The 11,928-nt window shown below is 40.5% G+C and overlaps 3 protein-coding genes across 5 annotated transcripts; 1 reads left to right on the forward strand and 2 right to left on the reverse strand.

Moving 5' to 3' along the window:
• The first annotated feature begins 8 nt into the window (after window positions 1–8).
• LOC128261096 (uncharacterized) lies at window positions 9–1,778 on the forward strand. Its single transcript, XM_052994551.1, has 2 exons — window positions 9–374; window positions 1,641–1,778. Exons 1-2 carry the CDS (start codon window positions 138–140, stop codon window positions 1,746–1,748), a joined length of 345 nt encoding a protein of 114 aa, XP_052850511.1. The 5' UTR covers window positions 9–137; the 3' UTR covers window positions 1,749–1,778.
• On the reverse strand, window positions 985–7,013 carry LOC128261090 (serine/threonine-protein kinase phg2). Of its 3 annotated transcripts, none has more exons than XM_052994544.1 (3): window positions 6,387–7,013; window positions 4,021–4,223; window positions 985–1,884 (listed from the first exon to the last, which is right to left on the reverse strand). In XM_052994544.1, exons 1-3 carry the CDS (start codon window positions 6,997–6,999, stop codon window positions 1,828–1,830), a joined length of 873 nt encoding a protein of 290 aa, XP_052850504.1. In that variant the 5' UTR covers window positions 7,000–7,013; the 3' UTR covers window positions 985–1,827. The 3 variants fall into 3 exon arrangements, with proteins under 3 accessions (XP_052850504.1, XP_052850503.1, XP_052850502.1); XM_052994543.1 differs by lacking the exon at window positions 985–1,884 and adding an exon at window positions 1,958–3,947; XM_052994542.1 differs by lacking the exon at window positions 985–1,884 and adding an exon at window positions 1,958–3,950.
• Window positions 7,014–7,376: 363 nt separating this feature from the next.
• Window positions 7,377–10,616, reverse strand: LOC128261080 (uncharacterized). Its single transcript, XM_052994530.1, has 2 exons — window positions 10,079–10,616; window positions 7,377–8,467 (listed from the first exon to the last, which is right to left on the reverse strand). Exons 1-2 carry the CDS (start codon window positions 10,582–10,584, stop codon window positions 7,378–7,380), a joined length of 1,596 nt encoding a protein of 531 aa, XP_052850490.1. The 5' UTR covers window positions 10,585–10,616; the 3' UTR covers window position 7,377.
• Between the last annotated feature and the right edge of the window lie 1,312 nt (window positions 10,617–11,928).

Below are 11,928 nucleotides of genomic sequence, written 5' to 3' on the forward strand. Positions count from 1 at the left end.
TTCTCACACATATATTCGTCGGGTTTCGTTGATTGCGGCACCATAAGGTCGGGCCAAAAGTGCTGACATCGGTAGTGCTCTGCGCTTGCTGGAGCTCCGGAGCTTCTATTTACAGTATTCACTTGCTGGCCAACACCATGCGCTGGCAGTTGACGATCTTGTGGCTTTTCGTCTCGGCCTCAGCCGCACCTCTGACGAAGTGGCGCCGTCAGATAGTGACGCCCAAGCACCTGATGGGTCCACCAGCGGCTACCGCCTCACAGGCCAAGGTGGTGGTCACCCCGCAGAAGCTGAGGGAAGTGGCCCACCTGAGGGCCATGATCCAAAAGGCCGTCGATGAGGACACATATGTGGTGGCCGCTCCGCCACCGCAGGTGAGTATTAATCCCATATTTATAGGGCTTTACCAGTCCCAAATTTTTTTTTTTAATTTATTTTTTTTTTTTCCCAATCGGTTGTTAATTTTAAAAATATCCTGTAAAAAAAATATGGTCGTATCTAAAATAGTTTTTAACTGGCTTACACCTTTGCACCTGAAATTTTTAAAAACTGCTAACATCATAACTCGACAACAAGTTGATCGATCGGTTTCAAATTAGCAGTCGATCATCTTGAATGGGTCCTACCTACAATGACCAACGAACTTTAAGATTGGTTTAAAATTGTCCATTTGGCAGAATTTAAAAAAATACTTTTTTTGCGTGTATATTTTGTTGCTGTGTATATCATTGGTGTCAAATTTTTGGATTTTTCAGCAAATTATAAAATGATCAATTGACGACAAAGAAAACGCGGTACGTTGTATTACGTCATACTTGTGGGCTTACACCTTTTTTTTTTTAAGACATTGCAAATATAACCAGCTAAGGAATTCGCGGCTTATACTTTGCACCGACATGTAAAACTAATCCAATTAACCAACGTTGATGGCCACCTTGGTGGAAGACAGCTAGTACAAAGTATTTTTAAAATCCTCGTACTTTCGCCCAATTTTATTTATTCAACGCCTGTCCTACAGATTAATTTTATTAAGTCGAGCAATTTATTGTTTTAAGTCCAATATATATTAATGAATGGAACATTTAGAATAAAATAGTTCAATAAATTAAATGAAATGGTATCGTTTAACATTTCAACCCATCTAAAACTATTGTAAGAACAATCCATCGAGTATAGCATTTTCGGAGTGATTCGCGATTTCCCAAATTTGAAAGTTTCGAGGATTGCTTTAAGAAATTATTATGCTCTAAAACTTAAGCTCATAACATGATGTAGTAAAAAATAATTGAATTTGCTTTAGCTATTATGTAAAAACATTCGTTTAAAATTCTGCTTTGATAATATATTGTAAACTTTGGATATGTTTTTAATATGAATGTCTATTCAAATTCGGATTATGCTTTTGCATTTAGTGTTTAATGATAGATAATATATAAATATAAATAAAACATGGAATTACTTCCATGTCCCATAGACCTATAAAACGGAGTCAAAACTTAAACGTAGTATATTTGTTAATTTCCATAGACCTAAAAGGAAAACCGTTCCTTAATTTTAGAATATTTGGTGATATCGATGTCATTCAAATTCCACTTTGAGAGCATTTTTGTAACGCCTTTTTTTTTTTGCATCCTCTGCAGGATTTTCTAACCAGCCTTGGTGGCAGTTGGCCAGCACCTCTATCGCTGCCACAGCCCTGGACTCCGCCAGTGCTCAACTTTACCCTCTTTTGGCCCAGACTCGGCTGACAGCATACCACAAACTGTTCTCAACTGTCCTCAACTGTCCTCAACTGTTCTCAACTGTTCTCAATTCTAAGAACTAGACTCAGCGATCGAAGAGGTGCGGAAATCGCCGGATCTTCGAACCACGCCGCTTGAGGAACTGAAATTAAAGAGAGATCGAGTTCGAAACGTAATCCCTGGGGTGGTAATTCAAATAATGAAACGTGAAGCAGTAACTAGCATTTGTTTAGGTTTTATTGTTCTTTCAATCTAAATTGAATCGGGTAAATAATAGAGTATCGGGTGTAAGTGTAAGTGGGGTGTCTTAAGAAGTGAACTACGGTACAGTTTAGCAAATATTGGTTGTCTTTTCTTTTTGTGTCATGCAACGATATCCATTGTCTTTTGTCCTGTACAAAATGTCATCTTAAAGCGCTAACTATGCAATTAGTTCTAAACGTAAGGTGTGTACCATGAACGAAAAAAAAAAAAAAATGATCTAAAATATATAATTACACTATTTAATAGATGTGTGTGTGTGTGTGTTCTGGGTGTGGGATCGCAAATCAGAGTTAATTTCACATAACATGTCTATGGGGACAACAACAATCGTGTATGTTCTATAACTAGGCCATATACATTCAAATATATCTGTATATATGGGTTTATATATCGTATATAGTAGCTACATATATATGTATATATATATATATATTAGGTCTAGGCGCAATATATCAATTTGTTCATCGTTTAAAAAACATTTTTTCGACGTGCGGCTTTATAAGTTTTGTTCCCTTTGCAATGAAAAACGAATGCCAACGCATTTTCAATGACATACAAAAAAACGGAATGCAATAAACTGAAGATTCAGTAAAAAAAAAAAAACTATAGTCGATTATCTCTCGACTATTTGGCTACCCAGCACTCTGATTTTATTTTTAAGGCGGTTTGGAGAAGGTTTATAAGAATGTACTTTTTAAACCAAAGGTATTGATTAATGAAAGTACTTTAGCTTTGAAACCCTGTAAGTATTTGCGTGAGTGAATTAAGAACTTTGATAGAAAATACTTAATTACTTATTTTGGGTTATTTTAAAAGCCCGCGCAGTATTAAAGGCATAATTTAAATATAAAAATTAGGAAACTTGATGAAGTTTATTTTTGAAACCCTTTTAAAATCTATATTCATATATCTTTTGAATCTTTAAGTACTATTTCTGTAAATATTATAATTTAATTTTCTTTAATTGCACTACTTTTTAGGATAAACCTATAAGGCTAATCCAAAGAAATATTTATGTAGAAAAAAATAAAAAAAAAATCGTTTAAATTTATTGTAAATTGCACTGCACTTCTAACATGCACCGGCCACTTCGACAAGGATTTTCTTATATCCAACCTAATAGAAAAATGGTAATTTCTAGTTGACTGATGGGACTAACTCATTTTGGGCAGTTTATTATCAGTGACTCAAACAGACGGACAAATGGGGCGGTTTTTTTTACATAAATACTGAGAGCTGGGCGCTGAAACAATGCGAGTTAAATACAATTAAGTTGTCTTTTTTTGTTTTTTATACATAGCATGTACGTAAGTAAGAGTTTCAAGTTCAGCTTGGGTTCACATTCAGTTATTAGTTTAGTTTTGTTTAGTTTAGTTTTGTTTAAATTTAGCTTAAGTGGGTCGCAGTTAAGATAAGGCGATCTGCTCAAAGAATGAACGAACGAGATGTGTTGCAGCGGATTCTCGGGATTTTTGGTTTTGTTTCTTGGGTAATGGAGTCAGCAGGTCACACGGTCCGCCAACAATAGTACTAGCTACGGAACTAATATGGCTCACTACATGCTAACACAACGGGTGGCTAGTCTCATGGTTGCACGATGTTTAACAATAATCGTAATTCGTAAATCGTAATTTGTAATTCGTAAATCGTAAAATAGCAGTTAATAATACGCGAATGTAGTATGGGCTAATAAATAAATCCAAAATTCAACTCAAGCAGCAAGGCCATCTAAATCGAGTCCAACGCTCGCTGCTGTCCGGTTGGTGGTAGTGGTGGTGTCGTGGATGTCGATGTGGATGTGGATCTGGATGTGGATGTGGTCGTAACATCTTGCCCGGGCGGCTGGAGATGTTCATGTGACTGTTCCAGCTCCGGCTGATGGTGCTTCAACTGTTTCGACTGCTGCTGCTCTTGCTGCTGTTGCTGCTGTTGCTGCTGCTGCTGCTGATGGAGATGTGCGGAATGGGCGTGGGATCATACATGGGGAGCATATTTGGGTTGGGTCTTATCTAACCTCATCGATGTCCTCGCCCTCCGACGAGCTGCGTATCGTGTTGTATTGCGAATTGCGGCTGCGCAGCATCCGCAGGAAGCTGCCCACGGCGAAGATGGTGCGGCGATGGCGATGGAATATACCCTGGTATAAGGCCTCTCGTAATGTCTTCCGGTCCTCCACGTCCACCGACGACGTCAGCGATGTTTGATGCGGCAAACGTGCTGCGAATACAAACGGAGTACACAAAACGAAATTCAGAATACAGAAACATCAAACAGCAAACAGCAAACGGCAAACGGGCCGCAATCATATTAATAATATTAAATGCGATAAGAAACGCGCCCCGAGGAGGATTAATCTGGCAATAAGGTCAGATTGCTGGCGCAAACATTAAACGCTTATGAAAACGATTGAATTAATACACAAAATAGAGGTCAATAGCAATTGATTGCCCAATCTTTCCTGATAAGTTCCCCTGAAGAGAGTGGGTAAATTAAAGAAAACTCATAAACTATACTGAGAAATCTTAGTAACATAAAAGAAGGAATTTTATCGTCTGTAGACACACCCTTAAAAAAGATTTTAGAATAAGATTTTAGACTCTTGAATGAAGAATTCGGAATATGTTTGATAAACTTATGCTCATATTTAAGTGCACTTCAAACAAAACAGAAAATCTCATAAAAGCTGTTAACCAATATTTAAGACAAGTTTAAAATGATTAGCTAATTGAAACGAAACCAAAATCCACATACCCTTGCAGCTATTGCAAAAACGAAATATTACTTAAAACATCTAAATTTCGATTTATATGCGTATATGTTTAAGAACAGCGAAGCTATGATGATTTTTATCTAATTTATCCGATCGTTTTTCGAATTGAAAAAATTAAAAGCTTTATTCTGATTTATTAAACCATTACTATATCAAAAAGAAATAAAATTTTTAAAATTTAAAACGAATTTGTGCTCAAAAAACGGGGCAAACATATTTAGTTCAATTTGCAGACAAAATAATGGATAAAAATAAGAAAAATATTATAAACCTGTTGACGTTAAAGCTTTCGAATGTGTGATAAGCTTCCTTTAAAATTGCCAAGTATTAAGAGTGACTTCAAATCACTTTAAACAACAACTCTGACTAATTTAATTTGAGTCACATATATTATTAAATTTCATACACGATACGAATTTTTTTTTCAGGCTCAAGTGAGTAAGCATTGAACGCAAACTTATATTATGTTTCCATTTTTCTAACAGACATTTTAGTTAATTTCGATATTATATTTTTAAAATTTAGTTTGAAGATTTTAAGCCAATCAGACGCATTTAGATATCTCCAATAGAAGACACAAAATTGCATATTTAAATTAATATGCCTTACTTTTTTACGATTGTATATATTGACTTCATTTAGTGATGTAAGTTTTTTTTCCCAAACAATCTTTAGTAAGAGCTTCATAAACAACAAACTTTGTCCTGAAGAATTAAAATCAATTATTGTTTAAAGAACGTTATCGTAAGGGCACATGTTTTGTTGCTTACGTTTTTGTTATTTTAATTTGTCGCAATCGCAAAAACAATGCGTAAATATATCCATACATCTCTTTGAAAATTCATTAGAAAAAAATTATACATGAAATAAGGCACCCAAATGTTCTGTGTTTATTTCTTCCGGTGGGGAATCATAAGAAAATAATAAGTTCCATGGAATAAATTTTAAAACAAACAGTCACTTATCAGCATTTTTTCTCCAGTTGTCTGACTCGGTAAATTTGATGAATCAAATTATAAACAACTTGGTTTTTAGTGTATTGCAATGTTAACAATAATATGCCGAAACGCACTGTCTGTGATGCTTTCCAGGCCAAACTAATTAAGCTCGATGAAAGGCAGTAATGGAATTTGCCAGCCAATTGAGGCGCCTTTTCAATGAGCTCAATGATATATGTATATAAACCGATTCCGGTATTCAGTTTAATTAGCCGAAGGTCAAAAATAAATTACTTATACATTTTTTATTTATAATGTTTATCAGAATGATAAAGACTGAATTCATTACGAAAGGATGTTAAGATAATAATTTACTATAGAAAAAAAAATTGTATATTCCTTGTAAGTTTTATGAATTATTTTTGAAAAATAAAAATATGAAAAGTAATATGAAACATATAAATGAAAAATAAATAACAGAAAGTAAATGACCGTTGAAAAGAGGTAAAAAACTGGAAAAACTGAAAAATATTTCCCCTAAACTTTGAATTGATTGTTTTGATGTTTTGTAATCTTTGTTTGGGGTCATATAGAAAGAACGAAGACGAATCTCTTTGATTGCCTGTGAATTCAATGCTGATAAACTCCACTCCCCTGGGATGGTATACTGACCAGCTATGGGAGATTTGGGCGACTTGAGCGAGTATTCGTCCAGATTCTTGCCGCCCAGATCCAGTTTAAGGACCTTCTTGGTCAGCTGCTGGGTGGCCGCCTCCATGTTGCTGCTCTTCTCGATCTTGATGTCCACGTTCCGCTGGCTGACGGCGCTCTTGGTGGGCATGGCCGCCGCCTCCGATGATCCCGTCGTGCCTGTGGTTGTCGCCGCTGTTCCCTTGGCCGCATCCGTCATGATGTTGTTGTTGTTGTTGTTGGCAATGTTGCTCGAGTTGTTGCTGCAATTGTTGTTCTCCAACTCCTGATGATTATCCTTTTGAGTATCCTTTGGATGATGCAGTCGCTCCTCCTCCTCCACCTCCCGCTCCTCCTGACCAGTCGTTGTTTTTGTTGTTGTTGTTGTTGTGGTTGTGGTTGTTGTGGTCGTAGTAGTGTTCTTATCACTATGATTGTTATTGACTGCCGTTGCTTGTGGTGTACCGCCACCAAATGGTTGAAGCTCAGCGTTACCGCTCACGATACCGCCACTGCTGTCCCCAATCCCGCTAACGCTCCCGCTGCTGCTGCTGCTGTTTTCAACGACGTCGGCAGCGGCAACAACAACAACCATTGTTCGAGAGCGCGAGCTTCGCTATTTCACTATTTTGCTATTTTGCTATCTTACTATTTTACTATTTTACTATTTGTTTTTTAGTTATTCAGTTTTTTTAGTTTTGTCAGTATGCTGCTTTTTCTATTTGCTATAAACAATTGTTTTTTGTACTTAGCATATAAACGATTTCCGCTGACGTGCGCGCGCCTTTGGGATCTGTTCCGTTCTGTTGTGGGCTGCTCGCTATCGCTTTCAGTTATTTCGATTCGATTTAATGCGGTTCGGTTCTGTTCTGTTCTCTTCTATTCGATTCAATTGTCGATTGTTCCCCCTCTATATATATACATTTATATTTATATATTTATATATATATTGATTCTACGTGGCTTTCAGGTTTCAGGCTTTGAGGTTCGGTGGTCTGGCTTCGTTGGGTATCTGCAGTGTGACAATGTCGAAGCTGGCGCTGTATAGCGCCACCTGTTGAGCGGTACAGTCGGTGAGCGTGATCTGGGGCAGCGTCAGCGTCAGTTGTTGCCTGCGATTGCTACTACTGCTATTGCTGCTGGTGTCGCCGATGCCAAGGTGGCTCAGATTGTCGATGATCTCGTACAGACGTCGTTGATCGGCGGATGTGGATGTGGATGTCGATGTCGATGTGGGTGTGAATGTGCTTGTGGTTGTGGCTTGGGCTTGGGCTACGAATGTGGCTTCGGTGGCTGCACTGGCTGATGCTCCTCCGGATTCCGTAGTTGTATAGCCAAGAGCATAATAATCACACATGCTAGCCGTCGAACCCCCTGCTGTCTCCTCCTCGTTTAGCTCCTCCTCCTCTGAGTTCGAGTCAAAGTCCAGCTCCTGCTCCTGCTCCTGCTCCTGCTGCTGCTGCTGCTGCTGCTCCCCTCGCTTGACCGCTCTTATGTTCACCCAAATGCCCGGTCTGTCCGCCACCTCCTTGACCGTTCTGCGTCGCAAGCTCTTGAGCAGCTGCACCAGTCGACCGGTCAGCTTTCGCACCGGACTCTCGCCGTGCTGCACTGCGTCCGAATCGGAGAATAAGCTCGCCGGCGATGGTCTTATTGCATTACGACACTGCCGCTGCCGCTGGCCAATCGATTGCAGGTACTTGATGTTGGCCTGCAACCCCCGCTCGTAATAGCCGCTGGCCAGTTGCAAATAGCCGTAGAAGTCCACTTGAGGCGCTGTTGCTGCGAACTGCTGCTGTTGTGGGCTTTCTTCCGCCGCCGGGGTGCGCTTATTAATATTTAGCTTATGATTAGTTTGGCTTCCGTGCGCGGGGGCCACTGGCGGCAGGTCATCATTGCCGCCGGTGTTCCATCGCCATGGAATCCGGTGGACCAGGTGACGCAGCTGCTCGCAACTGTGGGCGCTTCTTATGCGACGCACTGCGTCGTTGTAGGTGTCGTCGGGCGGCGCTCCGGAGCACACTGTCCGTCGGCCACGGGACGCATACGCAGTATCGTCGGATCTGTAATTAGTGGAAGCGGTCATTAGTCGGGCGCTATATGTTTGTATGTACATATGTACATACATATGTGTGCACATTGTGGGCAGAAAATAGAATGGAACCAAACAAAACATTAATTACAATGGCAAATGCAAACACGTACGACAAACGAGCGGGCAAACAAGCGAACCTCAGTCCGTTACCCGTAGACTTTAGCCCGTAACCCATAACCCGTAACCCGTAACCAGCACCCGAACCCGTAATATAATTAAAAAGCCAACCCAACCACCGCTCCTCAGGGAAAACTGGCAGTCACCTGCAGCTCCACGCTGCCCTGTTTTCTTGCCAAAGATAGCGCTTTAATTTCTTGGGTACACAAAAATCAAGCAGATGAATTTGTCTAGCTCCCTATCTCAAGCACAAAGCACAATTTGGTGTTGTTTATCAGCCGGTTGGCTTAATGGGTGGTTACCCAACCCGGGGTTAATGACTTCCGGACACCCTTTTGTTTGTATTTATGCCATTTGAGTGGCATTATCTAAGATCTAAGCTTAGTATCAGTATCACTCATTGTGAAATGTGAAACTTTTTAATTATCAGATCGATAGGGCAAGCAACAATGTGCAACATGAAGAGGGTTTTAAAGTGTTACCGCAATATAACTTTCGTTCGCTTTCGAAAGTACTCATCGAATCTAAGTAAAACAGGTTGATTGAACTTTTCTTTCAATGGTTCTACGTTTCCTTTTTGATCCTTGACAGGGTTTTAGTTGGCAGCATCTACCGAAAATGTACATTTATGCTAATAACTTCTAAAAATATACTTCGATTTGATAGATTTATGTATGAGTTGATAGCTATTGAGCGAATAAACACACAAAACTTCCCTTATTTGTGGGCGCTAGAGTGGGCGTGGCCAGTGTTTTTAGTTTCCAAGATTTCGATGTTCAAACGACATGGCTAGATCGACTAGGCTATTGATCCTGATCAAGAATATATGTATGTACATGCTTTCCTTTATTTGTTTCATATTTTTCAACGAATACAATCCAACCTATTATTTTACGAGTAGCAAGTATATTAACTGACTTACTGAATATCACCCTGTGGTTGAATACTTTGTAAAAGCCTTCTTCTTACAGACCCATCATTCTCCTAAACTTATTTTAATTGATTCTTTCCTTTAACTCTGGCCTACACTAGAAAGGCTACATAAGAGCTTTCTCTGGCGTGCAATAAGAAGTCAAATTAATTAATTTCGATTTAAATAACAGATGAGTGACATTGGCTTGGGAGTTTTTAAACCGAAAGCCACCTGCAAGGATGCAGCCGTGTGGTCGATGATTTCCAGCCAGTAATCGCCTGAAACTAACCACTGACGTCAGAGAGGAGGAGGATATGGCAAGTTCACGTAACTCGAGCTACGGAGATGGGTCGGAAATAGCGCGACAACGAGCTGTTCAGCTGGAACCCAACCTATATTTATGGCAGCAACTGTCAAAGAGCCCCGTCCCCGAAAGGCACTATATAAGCGTAAATTGCCAACCACACCACACACCACACACCCCACACCACACACCCCACACCTCACACCTCACATCCCACAACCAAAACGACCATGAAGACCACCCACCTGGGAAAGTAGTGCACATGGGTTGGCCACACATCGCGGAACTGCGCATATCCCGACGCTAATGAGGCGGTCACTTGAGATGCCTCCACCGTGCGTTCGAAAAACTGACGCCTTCGCCTCCTGTGACGCCGATGGCCCAAGGATCCGGCTCCAGATCCCAGCTGCTGCTGGTGGAGATGCTGCTGCAGCTTATAGTCCCTATAGTGATTGGCCACCTCGTGACGATAGCGTTCCGGTCGAAAGCACCTGGTGTTGTACTCCTTTTTCATAGACAACCGGGGAGCAAACTGGCGGCCACTGCCCAGCGGAATGCCCTCGACGACCAGGCCAACGGATGAGCACATGCCTATAGGGAACCGGGGATTTGGACAGCAGACAGCTGGGACAATAGGCGGGTTAACCCGATCCTGCTCCTGCTTCTGCTCCTGCTCCAGTCCAACTTGCCCGTCGGAGGCAACAAAGCGAACTACACGGGTTGACATTGATGGCTCCTCCTTACAGCCCATTGTTATTGGGATAGGATGGGGCGAGGGGCGAGGGGAGAGGGGAGAGGGGAGAGGGGAGAGGGGAATTGGCCACCGATGGGTGCTTCAAATTATGTACATTTATTGAACAACCGAACAATACAAATTCTGTTGGCAAGAACAGTTTGCGGTTATTTGTTATCACGTCAGGTCGCGATTTGTTGTCGTTTGTTCGACATCGCAATGGAATCGGGACAGAAAGGAAAGCCTGGATTGTTTCGATTGGTGGATCGTAGCTATGAATACCCTACACCTGCATCTTAAAGTATTCAAATACATACATACATCTTAGTCGCTTTCTAAAACAATAATTTCTATAGAAGATCATTAGCATTCAAGTAGTACCCCCTTAATTATACTTTGTTTTTACTTTGTATAGGTGTCATACGAAGTGGAACGAAAGGATCATAATATATTCAAATAAATTTTGTATTGTGACCTGTTACAATAGGCAGTACCTATATATTAGCCTTTGTATTACACTTTCTTAGTCATTATTTTCTATTTTTATGTAAAGCAAATTAATACTTAAGTAGTGTACATTGCAACGTCTTAACTAAAAACGGAAATACTTAATGTTAGGGAATAGTGAAGCGAAACGAAAGGATCCCAGCCACTTGCACATCAGCTAACCCGTTCCACACCCACACCCACACCCACACTCACACCCACACTCACACCCACACCCAAGCAATCAAGGCCGCTTAGGATGAGTGGGTGGGCGTGGGTTGGCGTGGGTGGCCCCTGTCTCAATAGAAAAATTAGTAGCATTCATGTCGTTAACCATTGTAACTGGAACATCTTTTGTGCCCACACCCATCGACCAGGCAGGCAGCAATTCGGTCCAATTTGCATATTTCGACTCACGATAAACAACGATAAAATGCGACACAGGGCAAACAATGTCGAGGAACGTTAGAAAAATGATGGGGATAGGTCTAGGGGTTTAGAGGTCTAGACCCTAGAGTATACCGACTGGGGCCTAGAACCCAGAGTTACTGCACAAGTCGTCGACACCCACCTATCGACCACGCCCCGTAATTATTATTTTGATAGATGTACGTACATATTGATAGCGTTGCCTTTTTATCCATTTAATTGTGGGCCCAAACAACAACAAACAAACAAAAACTGAAACAGAAATCAGCAAATATCGTACATATATGGAACAAGATATAATTGTACCCTTGCAAATCGCGTAAATATCAGGGGATATCAGTTCTATAAGTGACAGTTATACGATTAAAGCGAATGAATTATAAATGGCCTTTATTAGTGCAGTAAATGTTTATCACAAATGGCACACATAGTACTTGGGTGATGGAT

This window comes from Drosophila gunungcola (assembly GCF_025200985.1).
Source record: "Drosophila gunungcola strain Sukarami chromosome X unlocalized genomic scaffold, Dgunungcola_SK_2 000050F, whole genome shotgun sequence".
In the NCBI taxonomy this organism is placed as follows: domain Eukaryota; kingdom Metazoa; phylum Arthropoda; class Insecta; order Diptera; family Drosophilidae; genus Drosophila; species Drosophila gunungcola.

What these genes read in the sequence shown, in the direction of transcription:
- LOC128261090 (XM_052994542.1), bottom strand. Translation starts at nt 6,999, where the DNA reads ATGGTTGTTGTTGTTGCCGCTGCCGACGTCGTTGAAAACAGCAGCAGC. An exon ending in GCCCAAATCTCCCATAGCTG is followed by an intron (nt 4,224 to 6,386) that starts GTCAGTATACCA and finishes TTGTATTCGCAG; the next exon opens with CACGTTTGCCGCATCAAACA. An exon ending in AGGGCGAGGACATCGATGAG is followed by an intron (nt 3,951 to 4,020) that starts GTTAGATAAGAC and finishes CATCTCCATCAG; the next exon opens with CAGCAGCAGCAGCAACAGCA.
- LOC128261096 (XM_052994551.1), top strand. Translation starts at nt 138, where the DNA reads ATGCGCTGGCAGTTGACGATCTTGTGGCTTTTCGTCTCGGCCTCAGCC. An exon ending in TGGCCGCTCCGCCACCGCAG is followed by an intron (nt 375 to 1,640) that starts GTGAGTATTAAT and finishes CATCCTCTGCAG; the next exon opens with GATTTTCTAACCAGCCTTGG.
- LOC128261080 (XM_052994530.1), bottom strand. Translation starts at nt 10,584, where the DNA reads ATGGGCTGTAAGGAGGAGCCATCAATGTCAACCCGTGTAGTTCGCTTT. An exon ending in CATGTGCACTACTTTCCCAG is followed by an intron (nt 8,468 to 10,078) that starts GTGGGTGGTCTT and finishes CACTAATTACAG; the next exon opens with ATCCGACGATACTGCGTATG.